The 27,385-nt window shown below is 52.2% G+C and overlaps 2 protein-coding genes and 1 non-coding gene across 4 annotated transcripts in view; 1 reads left to right on the top strand and 2 right to left on the bottom strand.

Moving 5' to 3' along the window:
* TEF (TEF transcription factor, PAR bZIP family member) overlaps positions 1 to 21,987 on the bottom strand; it is a 32,362-nt gene extending 10,375 nt beyond the window's left edge. Inside the window, exons 1-2 of one of the 2 annotated variants that reach the window (XM_023221881.1) lie at positions 21,918 to 21,987; positions 1,831 to 2,148 (exon numbers count right to left, since the gene is read on the bottom strand). In XM_023221881.1, coding sequence (XP_023077649.1) covers positions 1,831 to 2,148; positions 21,918 to 21,984 — 385 coding nt within the window. In that variant the 5' untranslated portion in view covers positions 21,985 to 21,987. Of the gene's footprint in view, positions 1 to 1,830; positions 2,149 to 7,369; positions 7,773 to 21,917 lie in introns of those variants that run through there. The other variant, XM_023221880.2, reaches the window with a different exon arrangement.
* Positions 12,870 to 12,976, top strand: LOC111549181. Its single transcript, XR_002733635.1, has one exon. It is a non-coding gene; the product is annotated as a U6 spliceosomal RNA (small nuclear RNA).
* Positions 15,778 to 20,433, bottom strand: LOC111549106. Its single transcript, XM_031934647.1, is given in 4 exon segments — positions 15,778 to 16,014; positions 16,262 to 16,271; positions 19,374 to 19,687; positions 20,290 to 20,433. Coding segments are annotated over 4 exon segments (705 nt in total).
* Positions 21,988 to 27,385: the final 5,398 nt, after the last annotated feature.

Raw genomic sequence — 27,385 nt, 5'->3', positions numbered from 1 at the left:
TTGGGGGGGGGGAAAGAGAGCTTATAGATATACTGAAAAGACATATCAACCCAATGCAATGTATAGACCTTGTCTGGATCCTGACTCAAACAAATAAACTGTAAAATACCATGTTTTTTTGTTTTTGTTTTCTCGAGATGGAGTCTTGCTCTGTCGCCCAGGCTGGAGTACAGTGGCACGATCTCGGCTTGCTGCAAGCTCCACCTCCTGGGTTCACACCATTCTCCTGCCTCAGCCTCCCGAATAGCTGGGCCTACAAGTACCCGCCACCACGCCCAGCTAATTTTTTGTATTTTTAGTAGAGACGGGGTTTCACTGTGTTAGCCAGGATGGTCTCGATCTCCTGACCTCGTGATCTGCCCGTCTTGGCCTTCCAAAGGGCTGGGATTACAGGCATGAGCCATCACGCCCAGCCTGTAAAATACCGTTTATGAGACAACTTTGGAAATCTGAATGTTGATGGATTTATTGTCAACTTTAGATGTAGAAGTAGTATTTTCCTTACGTCTTTTTAAAAGAACCCTTATATTTTAGATACATATTGAAATACTTATAATTTGATTGCAAATAACTGCTTCTGAGTTGAGAATTGTTGAAGCTGGGTGATGGTTACATAGAGGTTCATTATAGTCATCTCTTTTATATTTTTTTTGAAAAAATTTCCATAATAAAAAGAAAAAAAAATACAGTATGAGAACTTATTGGGTGTGGATTCCTGCGGTGACATACCGGATGGCAGGAGCCATCAGCCTGTATGCCTCGGAGCCTGCAGAAAGCTTTACAGAGCCCCCAAAACAGGAATCACGTCTCCTTTGGTATGTTCGTGTCCAAGGGGCATGAAAACAAATCCCCAGAGGTAAAATGTAAAAAGGAGGAATAAGGACGGACTCTGAAGATAATGTTTGTCCTGGCCAGGTGGTGGGAATGCTTTCTTTTTTTTTTTTGAGATGGCATCTCACTCTGTTGCCCAGGCTAGTAGGTAATTGTAGGACTTGAATACTGCCTATGCCCTGGCACGAAGAAAGCATTCCCCACTTTGGGAGGCCAAGGTGGTCAATCCCCTGAGGTCAAGAGTTTGAGACCAGTCTGACAAATATGGCGAAATCCCATCTCTACTAAAAATAAAAATTGCTTCAATCCAGGAGGTGGAGGTTGCAGTGAGCCAGACCAGCCTGACAAATATGGCAAAACCCATCTCTACTAAAAATACAAAAATTAATGCTGGGCATGGTAGCTTATGCCTATAATCCCAGCACTTTGGGAGGCTGAGGCGGGCGGATCACGAGAGGTTAGGAGTTCGAGACCAGACTGGCCAACATGGTGAAACCCCGTCTCTACTAAAAATACAAAAATTAGCCAAGCGTGGTGACTGGCGCCTATAATCCCAGCTACTTGGGAGGCTGAGGCAGAGAACTGCTTGAACCCAGGAGGCAGAGGTGGTAGTGAGCCAAGATTGAGCCACTACACTCCAGCCTGGACAACAGAGGGAGACTCTGTCTCAAAAGAAAAAAAAAAGAGCAGCATTGAGGAAATGCAGAATGGGATTTCTATCCTGTAATGCTTTGGCCTAGAAGGTCCCATCCTGACTGTTTGCAGCACACCAACCAACAAAAAGGTTCCAGCTGCCGATGACATGACCACTGTTTTTATCTCCAGCCTTCGGGAACCGTGCAGAAGGGTGGGGAGTGAAGAGTTTCTCCACACTGCAGCCCCACCAGGACTTCCCCTCAGAGAAGGGACTCCCTGGGTACATGGACACAAGCAGCCCTCAGTGGGAAATGGACTTCCTTGCCTGGGACAGGTGGCCCTGCCCAATGTCCTTTCACCAACCTGTGCTGGACACGGTTTCGGAGGGCTGAAAGATGGCAGTGGAGGAGGATGGTGGGGACGCTGTGGAAGAGCTGGCAGACTCCTTCCCTTCTAACTCTGCTACAGGCAGCAGCAGGTTGTGGGCCAGGTGGGTGGGGCTGGCGGGGATGCCATTCTCCAGCAGGAACTCGTCCAGGTCCATGTACTCCAGGTGGAAAGATTCGCCGTCATATGGGATAGTCTTGTCCCAGATGGGTGGCATGAGGGAGGCTGAGACGGCCATGGTGCTGGCGGCTGCGGCCTCATCCTCCTCCAGCTTTTCCTTCCCCTTTTCCTTATCTGCAGAAACAAAATCTGCGATGAAATACCACACAGCAGATTAACTCAATCCCAGGAAGTGGGCAGTGGGTCTCACAGGCCTGGTCCATCTTTCTCAGAGCCCCGATTCCAACCCATGCATTTCAAGAGCCCACTCTATTCTCCGGTTAAAATCTCGCACTTGAACCAGGCCCGGCTATTTTCCTTTAGACATGGCATCCCATCCTCATCCATGCATGGCCTTCCCAGAAGGCTCACCACATGCTCTGAGACCTTAAGTGGTCATATGGTTAATTCATTATTTATTTTATTTTATATTTTTTTGAGACAGTGTTTTGCTCGTCACCCAGGCTGGAGTGCAGTGGCCCAATTTCGGCTCACTGCAACCTCCACCTCCCAGTTCAAGCGATTCTCATGCCTCAGCCTCCCGAGTAGCTGGGATTACAGGCACGTACCACTATGCCCAGCTATTTTTTGTATCTTTAGTAGAGATAGGGTTTCACCATGTTGGCCAGGCTGGTCTTGAACCCCTGACCTCAGGTGATCCACCTGCCTCAGCCTCCCAAAGTGCTGGGATTACAGGCATGAGCCACTGCACATGGCCAGTTTTATTTTATTTATTTGAAACAGAGTTTCACTCTTGTTGCTTATACTGGTGTGCAATGGCACAATCTCAGCTCACTGCAACCTCTGCCTCCTGGGTTCAAGCAATTCTCCTGTGTCAGCCTCCCAAGTAGCTGGGATTACAGGTGCCTGCCACCACGACCAGCTAACTTTTTGTATTTTTAGTAGAGACGGGGTTTCACCATGTTGGCTAGGCTGGTCTCGAACTCCTGACCTCAGGTGATCCACCCGCCTTAGCCTCCCAAAGTGTTGGGATTACAGGTGTGAGCCACCGCACCCAGCCACAGGGTTAATTCAGAATAGCCTGTAGCACTGGCCGGGTGCGGTGGCTCAGGATTGTAATCCCAGCACTTTGGGAGTCCCAGGCAAGTGGATCCCCTGAGATCACAAGTTCGAGACCAGCCAGGCCAACACGGTGAAACCCTGTCACTTCTAAAAATACAAAAATTAACCAGGTGTCAGGAGAGGTGGCTCACGCCTGTAATCCTAGCACTCTGGGAGGCTGAGGCAGGCGGATCACCTGAGGTCAGGAGTTTGAGACCAGCCCGGCCAACACGGTGAAACTCCATCTCTACAAAAAATACAAAAATTAGCTGGTCGTGGTGGCAGGCGCCTGTAATCCCAGCCACTTGGGAGGCTGAGACAGGAGAATTGCTTAAACCCGGGAGGCAGAAGTTGCAGTGAGCCGAGATCACGCCACTGCACCCCAAGCCTGGGCCACAAAGAGCAAAACTCCATCACAAAAAAACAAAAACAAAAACAGAATAGGCTGTAGGATTAGCATCTGCAGGAGAGAGACTACAAGGAGGGAAATGGAGTCTCCGACCTTTCCGGATACCTTAGCTTAGAAAGGGCTGAGATCTTCAGGCCAAGCACTTTTGTATTCCCCTGTCCTGTTCCCTCCAGTTATGCTTCTCCACAGCAACCCAGCCCAGGGAGGAGTACCAGCTTTGCCACTCGCTGTTTGATGTGTGACCTTAGCCATGTTACTTAACCTCTCTGAGTCTTGGTGTCCTCCACTGTACATAAGGATAAAGCTGTTTCTTCAGTGACGATTAGAGATAACTTTTTTTTTTTTGAGACAGAGTTTCGTTCTTGTTGTCCAGGCTGGAGTGCAATGGCGCGGTCTCAGCTCACCACAACCTTTGCCCCCTGGGTTCAAGTGATTCTCCCCCCTCAGCCTCCCAAGTAGCTGGGATTACAGGCATGCGCTACCACGCCTGGCTAATTTTGCTTTAGTAGAGACGAGGGTTCTCCATGTTGGTCAGGCAGGTCTCGAACTCCCGACCTCAGGTGATCCACCCGCCTCGGCCTCCCAAACTACTGGGATTACAGGCGTGAGCCACTGCGCCTAGCCAGAGATAGCATTGGAATGTGTCTTTAGAGCCATGTGCGGTGGCTCAAGCTTATAATCCTAGCACTTTGGGAGTTCGATGCAGGCGAATCACCTGAGGTCAGGAGTTTGAGATCAGTCTGACCAACATGGTGAAACCCCGTCTCTACTAAAAATACAAAAACTCAGCCAGGCACAGTAGTACATGCCTGTAATCCCAGCTACTTGGGAGGCTGAGGCAGGAGAATCGCTTGAACCCAGGAGGCGGAGGTTTGCAGTGAGCCGAAACTGTACCACTACACTCCAGCCTTGGCAACAAGAGCCAAAGTCCACCTCAAAAGAAAAAAAAAAAAGTGTCTTTACAGTGTTCCTGGCACACCGCAGGCATCATTGTTACTGTGGGCTCATTGAGGGTATGAACTGATTTATTTCTAGATCTCAAGGGCCCACCAAGGGGTAGGCAGAGGCAGACGGTGGACTATAGAAAAATACATGTCAAATATTGGATTTGCAAACAGATTCAGGTTAGGTTTATTAGAAAGGGCCTGGAGCTGTCTTTTCAGGACCCTTTTCAAAGCAACCATTTCAAGAGACCTTTATCCCTGAATAAGCAGAAAAGACTGAAACCAGGTTTTCTGGGAGGAAGGAGAGGGGTGGAGCTGAAGAAGAAAGACTGTTCCTATTCAAAGCAAAACTAATCAATTAGTGGGGACTGGATCTGCCTAATTGTCTCAGTCACAAAGTTACATGTATGGGATATCCAAGAGGGAGCAATTTTAAAAAGACAAGAGAGCAATGTGACAAGGTTGGAAGGAAATCAAAGTGACAGGGAGGCTAATCAGGGAAGTGGGAGATAAAATCATGACAAGCTCATGATGGGTTTTCAAAATTGAGGGAGACAATTTTGAACTCTGGATTTATAAGTGAAAAGGAGAAATCAAATATGATTAAGTTGGAAATAAACCAGTCACACACAGACTCCCAGACCAAATAGTAGCTTGTTGGTCCAACACAAATGAACACACGCAGTGAGTTAGGAAGGTGGAGATTTTGACAAACAACTTGATCATGGCTTTCTAATACAAATTAACCTGAATTCCTGCAACTGCTTTCTATACCAGGCTTTGGTTTAAAGCCAACTGGGAAGTAAGAAAGTCAAGCCTGGCCGGGCGCGGTGGCTCAAGCCTGTAATCCCAGCACTTTGGGAGCCCGAGACGGGCGGATCACGAGGTCAGGAGATCGAGACCATCCTGACAAGGTGAAACCCCGTCTCTACTAAAAATACAAAAAATTAGCCGGGCGAGGTGACCGACCATCCTAACAAGGTGAAACCCCGTCTCTACTAAAAATACAAAAAATTAGCCGGGCGAGGTGGCCGGCGCCTGTGGTCCCAGCTACTCGGGAGGCTGAGGCAGGAGAATGGCGTGAACCCGGGAGGCGGAGCTTGCAGTGAGCTGAGATCCAGCCACTGCACTCCAGCCTGGGCGACAGAGCAAGACTCCGTCTCCAAAAAAAAAAAAAAAAGAAAGTCAAGCCTTGGTGGGCTGGGTGGGCCAGATGGCCTTCCTGCTCTCCTCCCCTGAGAGCTGGTCTCCTCACTCTGTTCAGAAATGACTGTGACCCATATCAGGTGGGGTCATTTGGGATCAAAGGAGGCAGGAGAAGGCAGGAGATAGAAAAGCAGCCATACTGAAGGACAGGCAACAGTAAGTTCCAGGTTTTGCCTGGCCTAAACAATTAAGTCTACTTTAAATCTGTGTTTTTGTAAAATGCAATTTTAAATTGTAAGAGATGAAAGACTTACTCCATCACTCAGGTCATGCAATAGTGGCTGCCAGCGTGATACAGTAGAAAGAGCACCAAACTGAGTGTCAAAGGTCTAGCTGTGTGACCTTGAGGAAGCACCCTCACCTCCCTGAGCCTCAATTTTCTTCATCTGGGAAGTGGGGAGAATACCCTCTAGGACTGTTAATGAAATAAGATGATGTCAGCGTGTTTTGCGAGCAGTCTACGAATATCGGGCAGAATTCTTGTTATGGATGATTATTACCTGGTAATCTCAAACAAGAAACTGTCAGATGTGTACACCTGTCACTGCAGCTTGTCTCAGCCTCAGATTTGGAACAAAGCATGGTCTCAAAAACAAACAAAAGGGTTTGTGCACATGAGGTCCCAAAGCAGGAGGAGAGAGGCTGGCCTCACCTGATGTGCTGAAGCTATTTATAACTCAACAGTGACAGCCACAGGGATGGGAGCCTCAGAACACACCCGGGAAAAGAAGAGAAACGGCATTTTGAAAAGTAAAATCCATTCCCCAGGCCAGATAACTCTCGAAGGCCTATCCCTTTCCCAAATCCTGAATTACTGATGGCTCTTAGAAATGCAAAGGTCTCACACTCAAAGTATACCTCAGAGCACCCACAACCCCACCACAGGCGGCCCTCCTGCTGCTCCCTGTACCCCATCTCCCAGGGTGAAAAACAAGGCCAGACCTGCTTTCCACATATGCCCCAGGGACGTTTGTGGCCTAGGCAAAAAGATGAAGCTCAGTCCTGCCGCCGTGGCCCCAGAGTCTAGGGTCAGCCACAACCAACCAGGCGAAGGGCCTTAGTGGCCTCATCTGACCCTCATCCTTTCCCTGCCTGGCCCAAAACTCCCCTCCCACGGCGCCCCGCACTCCTCGCCCACACCCCTCCCCCACCCGCTCAGCAGAAGCCCCTCAACAGAATGGCTCCCGCGTGGACCTAGCAGCTGCGGCTACTCACACCCCGGGAGGAAGCCAGGTCCCCCCGGGAGGGGTAAGGTACGATGACAGTCCGCTACCGTAGACCTGCGCTTCCTAAACTTTTGTGTACTTAGAAAATAATGGGGGTGCGGTGGGGTGCTCCTTAAAATGCAAGACCCCTGTCCCGGTGACCGCAGACTGGGTGGGGTGCAGGAACCGGCATTTTAAACAGGCATCCCAAGTGACTCCGATGCAGGTGGCTCCGGGGGAGGGGCCCCGGAGCGTCATTTAAGTGACTACTCCCGATCCCCTTCCGCCTCCTCAAACCACCCCACCATCCTCTCCCGCCAGACCCACCGTCTCAGCTCGCCCCTGACCCTCTGTCCCCAGCCCCCTGGCCTCGTCCTCCAAGCTCCTTGTCATCCGGGCCCCATCCCCCTCCGCTGGACGGCTGGACCACTGTTCCCTGACCCCTAGCCTCCCTGGCCCCGCCCTCACGAAGCCCCGCCCCTGTATAAGCCCCGCCCCCAGGCCCGCGCGGACCACCCCCCCGCCCTCACCGAGGCGCGCCTCGCGCGGGGGGTTCTCCATCAGCTTCTTCAGGACCAGGGGGAAGGACCCCGACAGGCCCCTTTCCCCAGCTGCGCGCCCCGGCCCCGGACCGGGTCCTGCCTGCGGGTCCACAGGCGGTTTCTTTCCGCCGCCCGCGTCGGACATCGTGCCCGGACTCGGCTCGCGCCCCTCGCCTCCCCCGCCCGCCCCCCGAGATGGGCCGGAGCCGTGCGACCCGCTGCAGCTGCCGACACGGGCAGCTACTGCGCAGGCGCCCAACGGCGCCCCCGCCTCCCTCCATCGCTACCCCGCCTGCGGACCGGCTCTGGCATATTAATTATTCATGAGGCCAGACCAGCTTCCCCGGATCGTGGCTCTGGATTGGCCCAGCCTGCGAGAGGGGGCAGGCGCAGTTCCTCGCGTCGTGATTGGTCGGACGGCCGGGATAAGCTAGACACGTGCGGGGCCAGGTGAGGACCCCCGCGGAGGCCCCGCCCCCCCCCCCCCCCCCCCCCCCCCCCCGCCGCCCCTGTGTCCCCTGATTGGAGCAAGCTGGAGTCTTCGTCGTGGGCCTTCCTCGGCGCGGTCCCTTCTCTCCTACCAGTGTTCCCCGCCCCCCACCAGTGTTCCCCCTTCACCGCCCTCTTCATAACCCTTGCCCTCCCCAACCACCGCAGCCTCTCCCTCTTGTTTCCGACTTGCAACCTTCCAGACGCGCCACCGAAGAGGGGCGGGGCTCGGAGCGGCCTGGCCGGCCAAGGGGACCTATCCGAGCTACTGCTCGCGCGGCGTGCCGCCCCCCGTGGGTCACGTGGAGGCACAGCCGAGTCTGGTCGCGTGGGGTGGGGGCAGAGGAGGAAGGCGCGGGAACAGCCAATGGAGGGCGGGGGCGGGGCCCTGGGAGGTGCACGAGGCGCCGCACGTGCGGGGCTGCGGCGGGGCGGCAGGGGAAGGGAGGGATAGGCCTTTCTATTCTGGGGACTCTGCCCAGGGTCGCGGGGCAGGGACGCAGAGCCCAGCCCACACTTCGGCTCCCACGCGACCCAGAGGTCGCCTGAGGGCAGGACCGAGGACCGCGACCTGCCGAGCCGTAGGGATGGCCCGAGCAGGGTTGGCCGCCCCGGAGCGGGGTGTCGGGTTGCCCACGCATCCAGATAAACACTAGCGTGGAGGGAGCATCCCTGAGGCTCTGTCCTGAGCCAGAGCTCGGGTACATGCTTCCGCCCTCCCACTTACTAGCTTATGACCTTGGGAAAGTCCGGTTGCTTCACTGGAGCTTGTTTCCTCGGCCATAAAATTAAGAGATTGGGCTAGATAATCTCTACAGTCCCAAACAGATGTGAAATTCTTTTCCTTTCTAGGACTCTCCCTTCTTTTACCTAGAAAACAAAAACCTCCTTGACACCAGGTACCGATCCCACGTTTTGTGGGAGAACCACCTCCTCTCTTAAAATATAAATCTTCCCCGGGAGTTCTGCAGGAATCTGTAAAAATGTAATATGTCGAGCGGTACATAAATGTAAAGCTGCTCCTAAACAGCGCTCAGAGCTTTGTACCTCTTTATAGTACAAATCAGACTCCGCTGCAAACGCAAGCAACATTAGACTCCCCGCTTAACGCCCGGAAGGCAGAGCTTGGCTTGTTTATCCAGCATCCCTGCAGTGGCCCAGCCCATCTAGCAGGAGGGGTTGGGGGGTGGTATAGTGATAGCCCTTGGTTCAGGGGGTAGACACATGATCCAAACACCCACAGCCAGCTAAAAGTTGTCAAGCTGATGCAATCAGAATTTTGTTGAGGCTGGGCTTGGTGACTCACGCCTGTAATCCCGGCACTTTGGGAGGCTGAGACGGGCGGATCACCTGAGGTCAGGAGTTCGAGACCAGCCTGGCCAACGACAAAACCCCGACACTACTGTAAGTACAGAAATAATTAGACGGGCATGGTGGCTGGCGCCTGTAATCCCAGCTACTGGGGAAGCTGAGGCAGGAGAATCCTGGGAGGTGGGAGGTTGCGGGGAGCCGAGATCGCACCACTGCACTCAAGCCTGCGCGACACAGGGAGACTCCATCTCAAAAAATAAATAAAATAATTTTGTGGGGGGTTGAGAAGGAAAAAGAAGTTGGGTAGCTGACCAGGCCTGGAAAGCAAGAGATTTGAAGGACTGTGGGTGGTGGTAGGGACAGGATGATGGGTCTGACTAGAAAATTCAAGCTCTCACTGCCACTCTAACTGAACCTCAGTCATTTTCTGAATCTGATGCCTCCATTGTTTTACCTTTTCAGGCCTCCTTTTCCTTTTATGTCAGATGGAGTTAGGGCAGGCTTTACCTTATGGGGTTGGTTTTTTTTCTTTCTTTTTTTCTTTTTTTTTTTTTTTTTGAGACGGGGTTTGCTCTTGTTGCCCAGACTGGAGTGCAGTGGCACGATCTCGGCTCACTGTAACCTCTGCCTCCTGGGTTCAAGCGATTCTCCTGCCTCAGCCTCCTGAGTAGCTGAGATTACAGGCATGCATCACCACATCCGGCTAATTTATTTCTTTTCTTTTTTTTCTGAGGCGGAGTCTCACTCAGTCGCCCAGGCTGGAGTGCAGTGGCGGGATCACGGCTCACTGCGAACTCTGCCTCCCAGGTTCCTGCCATTCTCCTGCCTCAGCCTCCCTAGTAGCTGGTACTACAGGCGCCCGCCACTGTGCCCGGCTAATTTTTTTTAATTTTAGTAGAGACGGGGTTTCACCACATTGGCCAGGCTGGTCTCGAACTCCTGACCTCAGGTAATCCACCCGCCTGGGTCTTCCAAAGTGCTGGGATTACAGGCGTGAGCCACCGCGCCTGGCCTACCTTATGGGGTTTCTGTGAGCCAATTTGTGTAGGTTCACAGTTGCAAACCTTCAATAAATGTAGTTTTCATAATTTTACTAAAACTGGTTGGCATATCCATTATCCCAGAGGTTAGTATGTTACTTGTGTCACTCTCTGTAGTGAAAATAGTTAATCGTGTACAGAAAATTGGTTGCGTTGTAGAATTGTTAGTGAGAATTCTGTGTGTGGCTAAACTTAAATATCTTTAGGGGAAGCTAACCTAGACAAAGGGTATTCCAAGGAAATTGATTAAATCAATACAGGGGCCAGGCATGGTGGCTCAACCCTGTAATCCCAGCACTTTGGGAGGCTGAGGCAGGCGGATCACCTGAGGTCAGGAGTTCGAGACCAGCCTGGCCAACATGGCGAAACCCTGTCTCCATTAAGAATACGAAAATAGGCTGGGCACGGTGGCTCACGCCTCTAATCCCAGCACTTTGGGAGGCCGTGGCGGGTGGATCACGAGGTCAGGAGGTCGAGACCACAGTGAAACCCCGTCTCTACTAAAAATACAAAAAATTAGCTGGGCAAGGTGGCGAGCCCCTGTAGTCCCAGCTACTTGGGAGGCTGAGGCAGGAGAATGGCGTGAATCCAGGAGGCGGAGCTTGCAGTGAGCTGAGATCGTGCCACTGCACTCCAGCCTGGGCGACAAAGGAGACTCTGTCTCAAAACAAAAAAACAAAAATAGGCCAGGTGCGGTGGCTCATGCCTACAATCCCAACACTTTGGGAGGCCAAGGCGGGAGATCGCAAGGTCAGGAGATCATGACCATCCTGGCTAATATGGTGAAACCCTGTCTCTACTAAAAAATACAAAAAATTAGCTGGGTGTGTGATGGGCACCTGTGGTCCCAGCTACTTGGGAGGTTGAGGCAGGAGAATGGTGTGAACCCGCGAGGTGGAGCTTGCAGTGAGCCGAGATCACGCCACTGCACTCCAGCCTGGGCAACAGAGCGAGACTCCGTGTTTCAAAAAAAAAAAAAAATTCAGCTGGGTGTGGTGGTGAGCACCTGTAATCCCATCTACTCAGGAGGCGGAGGCAGAGGCAGGAGAATTGCTTGAACCTGGGAGGCGGAGGTTGCAGTGAGCCAAGATCATGCCACTGCACTCCAGTCTGGGCAAGAGAGTGAGACTCTGTCTCAAAAAAAAAAAAAAAAAGAAAACAATATAGGAAGCTTTTTAAAAAACCTGCTAGGCCGGACGCGGTGGCTCAAGCCTGTAATCCCAGCACTTTGGGAGGCCGAGACGGGCGGATCACGAGGTCAGGAGATCGAGACCATCCTGGCTAACACACGGTGAAACCCCGTCTCTACTAAAAAAATACAAAAAAACTAGCCGGGCGAGGTGGTGGGCGCCTGTAGTCCCAGCTACTCGGGAGGCTGAGGCAGGAGAATGGCGTGAACCCGGGAGGCGGAGCTTGCAGTGAGCTGAGATCCGGCCACAGTACTCCAGCCCCGGCGACAGAGCGAGACTCCACCTCAACAACAACAACAAAAAAACCTGCTAGTTTGGCCATGAGGAGACTTGATGGCTTAGAGTCATATCCATATAGTCTCATGGCTAATATGACATTATTGCTGGGAAGAAAAACCCATTCTCAAAGTATTAGAGGATGATTAATGGTAACAGTGGAAGGTTCTAACACGTGTTTATGAGAAAGATGGGATGTAGTAAGAGGAAGTAAAGATTTAGATTTTCTTTTTTTAGCTGTAGTTATCCAAAATGAATAATGCCTACTCCAGTCATCTCCCAGCCTGGAGCAACTACCATAACAGGCAAGTGATGCTGGTGAGAAGTGAGACTGGCAGGTTAAGCCTCCAGAACTTGGTGTTCATGTACTGACACTTCCCAAAGAGGGTTTTTTTCCTCTGGATAACCAGAGGGTAAATGATGTGTCACAAATACTGCAGGAGCATTGTAAACACGTTCTCTATCATGCTTAATTGCAAGCTGTGAGAGGTTAGCTACATTGCTAGTTTGCAGCGTTAAACAGTGCCGTCCTGGAGGTGGGAGCCATTATGTTCTCCTCTTCATTCTCCACCACAGCAGCCTCTCTCTACCTCTGTCTCCTGTCACTAAAGTGGGAATAATGGTGTGACCTTGCCCCATCTTAGTGAAGGTATAAATGTTGAGAGAAGTAGTTAGCTAATTTCCATAGTTTGTGAGCCTTACAAAGAAAGAAACTCCGGCCGGGCTCAGTGGCTCACACCTGTAATCCCAGCACTTTGGGAGGCCGAGGCGGGCGGATCACAAGGTCAGCAGATCAAGACTATCCTGGCTAACACGGTGAAACCCCGTCTCTACTAAAAATACAAAAAATTAGCCAGGCGTGGTGGCGGGCGCCTGTAGTCCCAGCTACTCAGGAGCCTGAGGCAGGAGAATGGCGTGAACCCGGGAGGTGGAGCTTGCAGTGAGCCGAGATCGCGCCACTGCACTCCAGCATGGGAGACAGAGCGAGACTCCGTCTCAAGAAGAAGAAATAAACCCCTTAAGAAGAACATGTTATTACATGATTAAGACTTTAAAGGCTGAGAGATTAGAGAGGTTTTTCAAGGGGAAAAAAGAGAGAAAAATAAAGGTATGATGTGGAGCAGCGGCCCAGCCTGGACAACATAGTGAGACCTCATCTCTACAAACAGTAAACAGCCTGATGTGCTCGCCTCAGCAGCACAAATACTAAAATTGGAACGATACAGAGAAGATTCGCATGGCCCCTGTGCAAGGATGACATGCAAATTCGTGAAGCGTTCCATTTTTTCAAAGAAAAAAAAAATTAGCTGAGTATGGTAGTGCGCCTGTAGCCCCAGCTACTCAGGAGGCTGAGGTGGAAGGATTGCTAGTGCCCAGGAGATCAAGGCTGCAATAAGCTGTGATTGTGCCACACTACGCTCCAGCTTGGGTGACAGAGAGAGACCCTGTCTCCAAATAACAAGAAACAAGAAACAAAACCACACTGGTTTCTTTAGGGAAGCATGGGTCCTGGGGCAGCAGTGACTTTGTGGGGAGACCCTCTTCAGTTGCTGACCCAGCCACATGGCCATAGGCAAGTGACTTCTCCTAACCCTCAGTTACTTTTCCTTGGAAACAGAGATGGCTATGCCCACCTCACGGGATGGTTGTGAGGATGACCTGTGATGTGTGATGCCAGGTGCCTGCCTGGCACGGTATACATTGTGGAGTGGGTGGGTACCCACCCTTCCCTTCCCGTTCAAGCTGTGTTGGGTCAGGAGTAGAATTATTCTGGGTGTGAGGACAAGGCTGCGGGCCTGAGGGTGGGTTTAGAGCCTAAGCTACAGACAAGATTGGATGTGAAATGTCCATTTTCCAGAGCTGGACGACTGGCTGTACATTCTAGTCATTACTGTTCCAGAAACCTGCTAGCCAGCCCAAGCTAAAAACTTTGTTCAGGCCTGGCACAGTGGCTTATGCCTGTAATCCCAGCACTTTGGCAGGCCAAGGTGGGTGGCTCACTTAAGGCCAGCAGTTCAAGACGAGCCAACATGGCAAAACCCCATCTCTATGAAAATTAGCCGGGCATGGTGGCGGGCACCTGTAATCCCAGCTACTCTGGAGGCTGAGACAGGAGAATCACTGTGGAAGTTGCAGTGAGCCAAGATTGCGCCACTGCACTTCAGCCTGGCCTACAGAGCGAGACTGTCTCAACAAAACAAAACAAAACAAAAACAAAACAAAAACTTTGTCAGTTGAACATATGCAGAATAAGTGATTTTCATTAAGCCATTTTGCCAGTTTGGATTATTTTTACTGAAACTTGAAGTTTAGAGGAGCTAAAAGTCCAACACAGGAGCCTTTGGCCAGATACCCTATAATGATCTCTTTGGGCATATATTCAGCGCCTAGTAGAACAGTCCCATTCTGTTTTCTGAGTTACTGAAAATGGGACATGGGCCTGGGATGTGTGAGAGCAGGAGGGTGATAAGGCTTCTTCCATTGAGCTCTAACAAAGCCTGGTTATCTGTGTCTTTTGCCCAAATCAAATGCAGGAGGGCACAGTGCTTTGTTCAGGGTAGTAACTCAGTAAAAATATACTTTTCTTTTCTTTTTTCTTTTTTTAAAAAATTCCCACCCGATCAGTAAATATTTGTTGGCTTGCTTTGTTCTTGGTGCTAGTAGGACGGTTAACCAAACGTTTCAGAGCTAAGTGATACGCATTTGGGGCATTAATAATGTTAAATAACAGTCATTGTGTTTGCTTCACAGTTGAACCTGGAACAGCAAACGTGAGCCATCCTTCCGTAAGTCTGCCCGCACAAGCCTTCTCAGCAGCTCTCCTTTTTAGCCCGCATGCCTGTGGCTGGGCTCTGTGGTTTGTACCTTGGTCTCAGTGTGTTCCAGGGGAGAAGTAGTGGGTGGAGGCTCTTCACTGATTCTTGCCCTCCTCTCAAAAGTGCTAGTTTCCTGTTTGTCTTGCATTCTGTTTGCTACCAGGGCTTGGTCTGCAAATGGAGAGCTGCCCGAAGAGTGCCCTTTCCAGAGAGAAGCCCTCACCTCTGCCCTCTGTGATGTCTCAGAAGCCGCCACCTGATAGCCACGGTTTCTGCAGTCAAAGCTGTGCTGGGAGGACAGAGGTGGGGCTCTGGATCCAGACCCCATGGGGCTGACTTCTGCTTCCACTTTAGTTGGCCCTTGAACAACAGGGGCTTGAACTGCATGAGTCTACTTACATGTGGATTTTTTCAACAAAAGTTACAATAAGTTTGCCTGCCTCTCCTGTCTCCCCCTCCACTTCTGCTACCCCTGAAACAACAAGATCAACCTCTCTTCTTCCTCCACCTCCTCCTCTTCCTCAGCCTACTCAATATGGAGACAAGGATGAAAACCTTTACAATGATCCACTTCAACTTACTTAAGAGTAAGTGTATTTTCTGTTATTATTTTCTTTCTTTCTTTTTTTGAGACAGTTTCGCTCTGTCCCCCAGGCTGGAGTGCAGTGGTGCTGTCATAGCTCACTGCAGCCTTGAACTGCTGGTCTCAAGCAATCCTCCTGCCCCAACCTCCAGAGTAGCTTGGATTTCAGGTGTGCACTACCTTGCCTGATTAATTTTTTGATTTTTTTGTAGAGACAGGGTCTCACTATGTTGCTCAGGCTGGTCTCAAACTCCTGGGCTCAAGTACTCTCCCACTTTAGCCTCCCAAAGTGCTGGGATTACAGGCATGAGCCACTGCTCCCGGTCATGATTTTCTTAATAACATTTTCTTCTCTCTAGCTTACTTTGTTGTAAGAATACATTATATAGGCCAGGTGTGGTGGCTCATGCCTGCAGTCCCAGCACTTTGGGAGGCTGAGGCAGGCATGGCCAACATAGTGAAACCCTGTCTGTACTAAAAATACAAAAATTAGCCGGGTGTGATGGTGCGCACCTGTAGTCTCAGCTACTCGGGAGGCTGAGGCAGGAGAATTGCTTGAACCCCAGAGGCAGAGGTTGCAGTGAGCCGAGACCACGCCATTGCACTCCAGCCTGGGTGACAGAGACTCCGTCTCCCCCCCAAAAAAACAAAAATCAAACAAACAAACAAAAAAAAGGCTGGGCGTGGTGACTTACACCTGTCATCCCAGCACTTTGGGAGGCCTAGGCAGGTAGATCACGAGGTCAGGAGTTCGAGACCAGCCTGGCCAAGATGGTGAAACCCCATCTCTACTAAAAATACAAAAATTATCCGGACGTGGTGGTGGGCACCTATAATCCCAGCTACTCGGGAGGTCAAGGCAGGAGAATCACTTGAACCCAGGAGGCAGAGGTTGCAGTGAGCCTAGATCATGCCACTGCACTCCAGCCTGGGCGACAGAGTGAGACTCCGTCTAAAAAACAATATGGTATATAATACATGTACAAAATATATGTTCGTCAACTGTTGATGTTATCTGTAAGGCTTCCCATCAACAGCCGGCTATTGGTGGTTAAGCTTTTGGGGAGTCAAAAATTATACGCAGATTTTCTACTGCGTGCAGTGCAGCATTCCTAATCCCCGTGGTAGTCAAGGGTTAACTGTATTTGTTGGTGATCTTGGGCAAATTATTGAACCTCTCTGTACCTTGGTGTCCGAAGTAAAGGAGTCCATTCAGGCACAGTGCTAGGACACCACCTGGCCTATAGCATGGGCTCAGTTAAAGTTAACTCCTACTGTAATTCCTGCTTGGATTGTTCTGGGGATACCTCATTTCTCCCCACCAGCCACTTCCCCAAGAATAGTGAGTGTGGGGGGTCCTTACAGACAGGGAGATGACAGCATCACTCCTCTTTATGACTGTCAAGGCTCCGCAGGCGCTCACCTCGTACTCCTCTCCCCCTTGCTTGCTTTCTGCAGCCATAGTGGCCTTTTATTCCTGAGACCTGTTTTGTCTTTCCCGTCCCAGGAAGGGCCTTTGCGGGTGTTCTTCCCACAGCCTGGAAGTTCCTCAGGTAGCTGGCTCTTCCTCACCCTCCAGGCCTGCAGGCCTCGGTTCAAATGCCTCTCCCTGGGAGAGGCTGGTCCTGACCACCACCGCCTCCTGCCTAAACACAGCTGATTGTGTCTCCCCTCTAGAATCCAAATGCCAGGGGAGCAAGAGTAGAGTCGGTTTCATTCACCCCGGGCTCCCCAAGCATAGCAAATGCTCTGGAAGCACGTGACGAGTGGCTGGGCGACCAAGAGCTACCGCCCGAGACATGCTTTCAGAGCCCAGAGAACCCTATGGGTAGTCACGAGCCTGGTGTCAGGAGGAACTGGGTTTGAATCCTTCAGCAACTGTGTGGCCTTCCCTCTCTGAGCATTGATGTCCTCATTTGTAGAGTGGATGATCATACCTTCCTTACAGAGCCATTGCACAGATAATGACATAGGAGCACGTGATACAGTCCTGGCACACGCTCAGGAGATGGTGGCTGTCAAGTCAGGAGCCCGTCCTGTGGCAGCCTAGCCATCTGCAAGGAGCACTCCTCGACGCTGCCATCAATGCCTGGCACTTGGTGAGAATGAGTTTCTCACGTCTCTGAAGGGGTGGGGCGGGGGGCAGGTAGAGAAGAAGGCTCTGGGCTCCTAGGGTGGGAAGGAAGAAGAGAGAGACTGGCCCTGAGGGTAGCCAGTGTCTCTGAGTTCATGTTCTCACCAGAAGAACAGGGGAAATATACCATTTAGAAGGAGGTAGTGAGGATTAAATGAGCTAGCATGTCCAGCACGTAGAAGGCCCTCTCCCCCACTATCCTCGTCCCTGAAAGCAAACTCCTCGATTTCTCAGTTTTGCTCTGGTTCCCAGGCTGTGCATGGAGGCAAACACAGGGCCCTTTACTCAGGCCAAGCTCAGGAGAGCCCAGGCTGCACCGAGTCCACCCTCTTGGCTGTTTTGTCTCAATCCACCAAGAGGATGACACCAAGGCTCTCTCTTCCTGTACCCCTGCCTCCGCCCCAGCAAGTCCTGCTGAGATCCTGCCTGTTGTGAAATGGGGCTGTCCTGTTGCATGCAGGGCAGATGGCACCATGCCTCTAGGAGCCTCAGCACGTGTTTCCAAGGAGACAGCCGTGTGTGTGTGTGTGTGTGTGTGTGTGTGTACACACCAACTTGTAACATCCAGTTCTTCAAAGGAAGGTGGAAAGAAGGGAATGAGGGTCAGGTTGCAAGTGGGATGTAGGTAGAAGGCGCACGATGCCAGGCCACGCTGCTGTTTGCCTTTCACAGAAAAAATCAGCATGGCACCTCATGGTTTGCAGACACTTTCACATGGGATAACTCACTTAACCTTGGCAACAAGCTCGTGACACAGATATTCTTTTCTGCTTTTTAAAGTCTGGAGATGGAGAGAGAGGGGGGCAAGTCCCAACCAGTGGGTTATAGAATTAGGATTTGTGTCCTGACTCTGATCATAAGCCCCCTGCTCTCTTCCCAGGGCCATGCTGCCTTGTCCAGAAAGGATTCTAGATCAGGAGTGCCTCTAGGTGGGGATGCCACCTGCCCAGCCCAAAGCAAAGGCCTTGTTCAGCCTTCGAGGTGTATGTTCAGGCTCCACAACTCCCTGAAACGGAGGCCTGAGTGACTGGAGATGACAGGAAAGTGGGAGGGGTATCTCTAAGCATAGCCAAGGCCCCATGGGAGAGGGAAGGATAGGGTATAAAATGCTAATCATATGATTTAGAGACACATGTCTTTCTGGAAGCTGGAAGAGAAAGACGTGAGAGCTGGAGTGAGCAGTCTGGAACAGAATCAACTCTTGGAAAAGGATCCTTGGGAGACAGGGTGGGAGTGAACACAGGAAGAGTGTTTTTCAGGATTTAGGGCCCAGGGACATAGAGGGGAAACTGAGTCAGGGCTTGGGCTACAGATCCACCCTTTTGTTGGAAATGGATTTCTCTACCAAAAGGGAAATTATTTGAACTCCTGGCCTAGAGTGAAGGCCACCAAGCAGCCATTGTCGCTGGAAGCCAAGGGAGTCTGGGAGCTGGTCACTTCTGGTGGAGAAAGTCTGTTTATCCAGGGACAGGAAAGAGGGAAGGTCTACATGGACTGGGCTGGGAGGCCCAGGGGCAGCATTAGGGAGAGGGGCCCCAAGTCTAGGTTTCAAGGGGCGTCATTGAACTAGAAAACGAAATGAGGCAGGGCGCAGTGACTCACGCCTGTAATCCCAGCACTTTGAGAGGCCGAGGCAGCTGGATCACTGGAGGTCAGGAGTTTGAAACCAGCCTGGCCAACATGGTGAAACCCGTCTCTACTAAAAATACAAAAATTAGCTGGGCGTGGTGGCAGGTGCCTGTAATCCTAGCTACTCAGGAGGCTGAGGCAGGAGAATGGCTTGAAAATGGGAGGTGGAGGTTGCAGTGAGCTGACATTGCACCACTGCCCTCCAGCCTGGGCAACAGAGTGAGATAATGTCTAAAACAACAACAACAAAAAAAAAACAGTGGGTGCAGCGGCTCACACCTGTAATCCCAGCACTTGGGGAGGCCAAGGCGGGTGGATCACGAGGTCAAGAGATCAAGATCATCCTGGCCAACATGGTGAAACCCCGTCTCTACTAAACATAAAAATTAGCCTGGCATGGTGGCGGCGCCTGTAGTCCCAGGTACTTGGATGGCTGAGGCAGGAGAATTGCTTAAATTCTCTCCGCCGGGAGGCGGAGGTTGCAGTGAGCCGAAATTGCACCACTGCACACACTCCAGCCTGGCAATAGAGCAAGACTGTGTCTCAAAAAAAAAGGAAAGAAAGAAAATAAAAGAAAGTAGAGTGAGAGACTGCATGGAGCAGAGAGCATAGAGCACACCTGGATTTTCTCACACTCCGCGCGGCTTTCCTGTACACTTCCCTCCCACTGGAGGCGAGATACACTCTGCACGTGACCTAAATGCGTGCTGAAGCACAGCCGTGGGGCAGGAGAAAGAAGGGAAAATAGGGAGTTTGTAAACAGTCCTCCAAAGAGATAACTGCCCCCTTCCACCGGACGGGAGCAGCAGGAAGTCCACCAAAGCAAGGGCACGCGGGCCTGAGGGCGTCCCTGTTTTCTGGAGCACCTGGTCTCTGTCGTCTTTCTCCCATTCAAACCCAAAGTCAGAGCAGTGGGAGATGGGAGAGAAGCCACTTCGACAACAACTTAAGTACATGGTCCCCAATGGCAAGTAATTCCGTAATCATTCTGTGTGGCGGATATACCCTCTTTTCAACAAAGTCTATTGCTTTTCAGGTAGACATTTGTGTTTATAAATGGTCTGGAGATTCGGGCAGCTTTGGGAAACTGATTGCAGATTAGGGGGCAATAATGCGCTGCGGTCATTGTGACCCCTGTGGCTCTTCAACCCTCTTCCCCCCATTTTATCTAGCAGTTGGCTGCAAGCATCTGTCAGTCCCGTGGGACCTCATGCTTCTCACCCTCAGACGCCACATGAAGTGACAGGAGGTGACCCAAGACTGGCCCACACCCCTTGGACCTGCCCAGCCATGCTGGACTGACTAATTCTCGGCCACAGCTTGCCAGTGCTCGGCAAAGCTCTGCCTGAAACCTTGGGCGGTCCCCTATGTGCCAGGCCCTGACTTCGCTCATCCACAGTGAGGGAGGGGACTTTTCGGCTATTGCAGGGCTCTGCAGACCAGCTGGGAGCCAGAGACTGGCAGCTGCTGCCACACTTCAAAGGCCTTGTTATCCTCATCTGAGGAGCAGTGCCCCGAGTCGCCCCTGAGAATCCTCCCTGTCCCAGTGGCAGCCTCGCCCTTCGTGTGCGTGCTGGGGGACATCCTGGGACACCTGAGGGGAGCCAGCAGGGGCTACACCACCCTTCCTGGGTTCCTGGACCAAGGAGGGGACCGTCTACCTTAGCTTTTGGATAGGTGTTCAGCTCTGCCAACCCTCACAGGCCACTCAGAGATGCCGAAAAAGTCAGCTGTGGCTTGTTTGTGGGTGTGGACTCCGAACGGGGGCAGATCCCTCGGGCTGACTTGCAGAGGGCTTCCCTGAGGAGGTGGGCTTCTCCTGGTGAACAACTGGTGTCCCCAGTGCTAGGAGGCCCCAGGAGCGCCTTCTGTGACACTCATCTTGGAGGGTGGCCTGGACTGTCCCAGCATTCGACAATGTGGGGTGTGGTCGGAGGGGCCTGAGCCCAGAGCTGCATGCGAGAGCTCGGGAGCCCCTGCCCTGAGCTCCCAGAACCCCCTTCCCGTTCGGGCAATGTGTCCTTAGGAGCAGAACCTGCTGACCCTCCTTTCCTGATTTCCTGATTTAGCACAAGCAAACCCACACCCGGTTCCAGAGGGGTGAAGGGAGGCCGAGGGCTGTGGGGTCTGTCTCCTGGCTCTGGTTTGGGAATGGGCTGAGAGCATCCTGGGGAAGGAAGTCCTGCAGGGACCACCAGGGCCACCTGGTGATGCTAGGTAGCAGGTGCTGGCACAGCAGGATGAGAGGGAGGCCTGAGAAAGGTCCCCTGAGAGGACACCCCAGGCACCCAAGTCAGACTCAGGCAGCAGAGGCCAGCGGGGCCCCTCTAAAGGCAAGGAGGAGCTGGAGCCCTGGGGACCTGGGGGTGACCCCGAAGTCTGGGAACAGAAGAGATTTGGAGAGAGATTTATCAGGATTCTCTCCCGAACTAATCTGGCCGTGGGGTTCCCAGGCAGGACTTAGGAGACAACTGGTGCTGGCCACCAGGTCTGCCCCTTGGTCCACGCCCTCCTCTCTCCTGCCTCGTGCGTGTTTTGCCTGTGGTATCCTAGGAACGCAGGGCTTCGAGCCTTGTGGTCCTGTTACATAACAGCTTCCATCCCATCCATGAGTTCAGCCCTCCGGCAAGCGGGAGCTGCAGCAGGCGCACCAAGGAAAGCCTCTGCTTCAGACCCAGGCTCCTGCTGCCCAAATCCACAGTCCCTGCCACTCTGCCACCCGCAGTGTACAGTGGGAGGGAGCTTCATAAGCAGTCAGCATCCAGCCAGATTCTTTCAACAGGACCGCCTGTCGTGTCCTGGTCCCACATGAGCACAGCACCTGTCAGTGACCACACACTGGCCATGGCTTCCCCAAATCCGGCAGGCCTAGGAAACAGTCCCAGAGCCGGTGTGACACATGCCTCCTCGAACCCCTCTCCGCACTCTGCACCCTGAGACCAAGGGCACACCACTACCGGGACCCTCCCTGGCTGGGAGATGCCCGTCCTGCCACTGTGCTTGTGGCTGCCCCCTCGCACCCTCGAGTACCTGGGCAGCCAGCCATTGCAGGTCACCTGCGTGCCTACCTGTTCTCTTCTCTGGCCAAGGCAGAGAGTGCTCCAGCAGGGACTTGAGGACCTCGGGCATGTCCATGGCAGGGGCCACTGGGAACCCAGTCGCAGCTCACACAGCCCAGCAGGAGGTGCTTGCTCCAGGGAGTTCAGAAGCAGCTGGAGAGGCAGGGGCCGGCCAAAGCCGCAGGCTAAGGGGAGGCAGGCGGGGTGGGAGCTTTGAGGCAGCCAATGGCCAGCACCAGTCCCGGCCCGCCCGTCCACCCCCGGCTTGGCCACCTGCCAGCTCCGGCTGCAGCCAGGCCTTCCCTTCCCGCTGCTTGGCAGGGCGGGCCTGGCCCTGCGCCAGCTGCAGCACGTGGAGCTGTCGCGCCAATCCTCTGACAGAGCCCAGCCTGTTATCTAACTTTGGAAAGGGAAGTTCTCCCCCAGGCTGGGAGCCATAACTGGGGCTGCCAGGTGAGAATGGTAAGCTCCACGCCCACAGCAAGCATGCGTCGGCACGGAGGAGCCCTGGAGGCTCAGGCACACAGTAGAAACCATCCCGGGCTGGGACCTAAGGCTGCAAGAAAAAAGGAAGATGACAGGCAAGGACAGCACCTCAGGCAGCCCAGCACAAGATACCCTGTGTTGGCAGATGCAGGGACGCAGGTGGGCATCATGCCTTCTCCTATGAGTTGGTGAGCCTCAAGGGCTTGTGGCGTGTTTTGATGCTGTGTTTATGCCCTGCACGCTTACCCCGCAAGGCACGCCAGTGTACATGTGGCATGCGTAACTGGGGCTTCATACCATCTACACAGCCTGAAGCCTGTTCCCCAAAAGGAAGTGACAAAATCTACTGCTTGGTTCTTTGGTCTTCAGGGGAGAGGGGAAAAGGGGCAGGTGCCAGGAGACCAGGCACCACTGAAAAGGGGGCAGCTCTGCCAGCCTGCTTCAGGCTTGTCCTGGATAAGGAATCCCTGCTTCCCAGTCATTGTGGGGGCTTAAGGTGCCAGTTGGCTGTTTGCTGTAGTCCCCTCTCATACTCTCCCACCAGGACGGTGGCTCCTGTGGTCTTCGGGTTACTTGGATGTGTGGGTGAAGCCAAGGTTCTGGATGTCACTGTCCACCTCAGACCAGCATCAGAGCAAAGCCAGACTTGTCAGGGGATGCCAGGTTCTTGGTTCTGCCGTACATTGCTGTGGGATCTTGAGCAAGCTTGGCAGCAACTCTGGGTCTCAGTTCCCGAACCACCTAATGTAGTGACCTCTAAGGTGCTGTTCAGCTCTAGTTCTATGGCTCTGAAGCTCCAGGTGGGCCGCAGTAAATATTGGTTTTCTGCATAGTAGCAGTTTTTTTTTTTTTTTTTTTTTTTGAGATAGGGTCTTTGTTGCTCAGGCTGAAGTGCAGCGGTGGGATCATGGCTCACTGCCTTATCCTTGCGAGCAGCTGGGACTATAGGTGCATGCTGCCACACTGGCCTTTTTTTTTCTTGTGTAAAGACATGGTCTCACTGTTGCCCAGGCTGGTCTCAAATCCTGGGTTCAAGCCATCCTCCGGTCTTGGCCTCCCAAAGTCCTGGGATTACGGGTGTGAATACTGCCCCTGGCCTGTAGCTGGCTTTTCTTTTTCCTTCCTTTTTTTTTTTTTTTGAGAGAAGTCTCGCTCTTGTCCCCCAGGTTTGAGTGCAATGACTTTATCTTGGCCCACTGCAACCTCCACCTCCCAGGTTCAAACGATTCTCCTACCTCTGCCTCCCAAGTAGCTGGGATTAAGGCACCTGCCACCACGTCTGGTTAATTTTTGTAGTTTTTAGTAGAGACAGGGTTTCACCACGTTGGCCAGGCTGGTCTCGAACTCCTGACCTCAGATGATCCACCCGCCTCGGCCTCCCACAGTGCTGGAATTACAGGCTGAGCCATCGCATCTGGTCCGCCTGTAGCTGGTTTCTAAGCAGTCCTTTGTTGTTTCCCAAAATTCCATTTTGTACAGAATCAAAAATACTCCAGGAGCCCCCTCTGGCTTCTTCCTTTCCCCATGATCCCAGCTTATCCGGTAATTACCGTCCTTCCCTCCCTAATGACCCTCCCCAAATTATGCTCTTTCCCAAATTAAATAAAAATTAATTTTAACTTTTTTTTTTTGAGATGGAGTCATGCTGTCGCCCAGGCTGGAGTGCAGTGGCAGGATCTCAGCTCACTGCAAACTCCGCCTCCCAGGTTCGTGCCATTCTCCTGCCTCAGCCTCCCGAGTAGCTGGGACTACAGGCGCCGGCCACCACGCCCGGCTAGTTTTTTTGTATTTTTTAGTAGAGACAGGGTTTCACCATGTTAGCCAGGATGGTCTCGATCTCCTGACCTTGTGATCTGCCCGTCTCGGCCTCCGAAAGTGCTGGGATTACAGGCTTGAGCCACCATGCCCGGCCAATTTCAACTTTTGAATACAAAAAACAGTACGTGGCTCAAAGCTCAAAACCTCCGATAAGGTTTGTTTGTTTATTTAGAGACACAGTTTCATTCTGTTGCCCAGGCTGCAGTACAGTAGCGGGATTTCAGCTCCTGCAATCTCTGCCTACCAGGTTCCTGCCTCAGCCTCCCAAGTAGCTGTGATTACAGGCACGCACCATTATGCCTGGCTGATTTTTGTATTATTAGTAGAGGCAGGGTTTCACATTGTTGGCCAGGCTGGTTTCAAACTCCTGACCTCAGATGATCCACCTTCCTCGGCCTCCCAAAGTGCTGGGATTATAGGCGTGAGCCACCGTGCCCAGCCTCAATGAAGTATACTTTAGAAATGTCCTTTCTATCCCTGTCTCTCTTTCTCATACCCCAATGTTTCTTTATGCAAAAGTAAGCATATATATGTATATATTTATGACACACACACAAAACATTTAATTTTGCAGAGTTGTGTGTTTTGACCAGCAGAGAGTGTTTTGTGACTACAAAGAAGAGACCCCCTTACTGCTGTTTCCAGCCAGAGCCCTGGCCAGCGCCCCTTGCTCTGCAACCCCGGGGATGAAGGTAAGGCTGAGAGTGGGCCTGGTGTGCAGGGCCCCAGCTGACCTGTGATTTGCAGGAAGGGGCGGACTCAGGCTGGACTGCCGCATTCAGCATTCCTTGGCCCAGGAATTCTCTTGAGTGGAAGACCGCTTATCACAAAGGTGGAGTGGGCAGGTGTCCATCAGTACGATCTCAAAAGGAATAGGAGGCACCCTGTATTTCTTGAACATACCCACCTGCTGCAAGACCTTTTTCTCTTGGAGATTCACTCCTGTGAGCTGTCTTCAGGCTCCGTTTTTTTTTTTTTTTTTTTTGAGGTGGAGTTTTGCTCTTGTTGCCCAGACTGGAGTGCAATGGTGTGATCTCGGCTCACTGCAACCTCCACCTCCAGGTTCAAGCAATTCTCCTGCCTCAGCCTCCCGAGTAGCTGGGATTACAGGCATGCGCCACTGTGCCTGACTAATTTTGTATTTTGAGTAGAGACGGGGTTTCTGCATGTTGGCCAGGCTGGTCTCGAACTCCTGACCTCAGGTGATCCACCCACCTCAGCCTCCCAAAGTGCTGGGATTACAGGCGTGAGCCACCGCGCCGGCCTCTGCAGGCTCCTTTTAAGGTGCAGATGTCCTAAGCCTCTGAGACCATGAATGAGTGCTTATCACATACCTGGCACCAGCCTAAACCCCATGAGGAATTCAGAGTTTAATAACATACCCAGCTAGGCAACTCCCTATCCTTAGAGAACTTTCACACCACCGGGAGTCCATGTTGGCAGCCCCCAGTCGGCACTCACAGCGTCCAGCAGGCAGCATCCCCTAGGTCAGACAGGGACCACACCAGTGGGTTGCTGGGCCAGGCAGCCAGGGAGGCAAGAGGTAGTGGGAAGGGAGGGCCGTATGCATACCTAGAGACCTTCGGATGGGGGCCACATGCCAGGAGTGTTGGGATTGTCTGCACTTCCTGGACTTCCTAGCTCAGGGGTCTGATGTCCACTGCAGATGGTCTGAGGTCTGTTGGTGTCCTTATCAATGCCACTGAGTCCATCCCATGCCCTGTGCTTGAGTTTTCATCAACTGTATGTACCCCCAGTTCACTAGGAATGTGGTGTTCTTTGTGCCTACAGCTGTGTCTCTGCAGGGGCGCTGTAATGCCGGACAGGAGTCTGGAGTCAGAGTCACAGTGGCCCCATAAGAACATCTAACACCTTGTGCAGCTGAGAGGCCGGGCTGAGGGAGAACTTTATCAAGAATACATTCTCAGCCAGGCACAGTGGCTCACTCCGGTAATCCCAGCACTTTGGGAGGCCGAGGTGGGCGGATCACCTGAGGTCAGGAATTCTTGACCAGCCTGGCCAACATGGAGAAACCCTGTCTCTACCAAAAACACAAAAATTAGCTTAGTGTGGTGGCACGTGCCTATAATCCCAGCTACTTGGGAGGCTGAGGCAGGAGAATCACTTGAACCTGGGAGGCAGAGCTTGCAGTGAGTCGAGATCACTGCACTCCAGCCCGGGCGACAAAAACACGACTCCGTCTCAAAAAAAAAAAAAAAAGAAAGAATACGTTCCCTGCGCCGCGTCCTCTCCTTGACCAGCAGCGCATATTCACTTCTAGGCCCGAAAGGAAGGTGCCGGAAGAGGCTGGCATAATCTTACTGATCATCAGTTGAGTAGGTCCAGTGGCTCTGGCTGCGTTTTCCTGCAGACTGGGGGATATTTCCCAGGGAGGCTGCAAAGGGCTTCCAGGTGTGGGATAGATGGATGCAGTTCTTTGCAGAACTGTCAAGGGCTTTCTCTGGAAAGGTGCAGAGCTGAGGCAGCTGGTGCACTGTGTTGGTCGTGTTCACTGAGGCCCCTACTCATAGGGCTGAAGACCAGACATAGGCCTGTGTTCAGTAACTGGGAGCTGCTGAAGCCAGCTCTGACTCATCGATAGGATGAATATCAGCTACTGACCATAAATATCCAGGTGACACGGGTGCATGGAACTGCACATGTGAAGTACAAATTGAGAGAGAAAGATGCCGAACAGTAAGTGACATGGATTACAATGATGAATCTTTTTGAAGCTTCAATTCCAGTTTCACCTCCTCCAGGAAGTCCCTGGCTCCGGAGCCTGGATGAGGTACCTCCCCTGGTACCGAGTGTCTCCCCGTCACCCAGATCACATCATTCTACAGTCCTCTGTTAAGTCGGTCTCTTTTAGCACTGACTGAATTGAAGGGGAAGCAGTTTCTTAAGTAATCTTGTATCCCCTGGATCTGGGATGGACTGAGTGCTCAGCTGATGTTTACCAATCTGAGTCACATGAAGACCAGAAGAGAATTTAAGGGAATTGACAAGAATTTACAAATTTATTCCACTAGATGTGTTGAAGTCCTGCTTGTCTTTTTTTTTTTTTTTTTTTAAGACAGAGTCTCACTCTGTCACTTAGGCTGGAGTGCAATGGCATGGTCTCAGCTCACTGCAACCTCTGCCTCCTGGGTTCAAGTGGTTCTCCCACCTCA

Source organism: Piliocolobus tephrosceles, chromosome 19 (genome assembly GCF_002776525.5).
Source record: "Piliocolobus tephrosceles isolate RC106 chromosome 19, ASM277652v3, whole genome shotgun sequence".
NCBI classification, from domain to species: domain Eukaryota; kingdom Metazoa; phylum Chordata; class Mammalia; order Primates; family Cercopithecidae; genus Piliocolobus; species Piliocolobus tephrosceles.
This window is presented reverse-complemented; position numbering and strand designations above follow the sequence as displayed.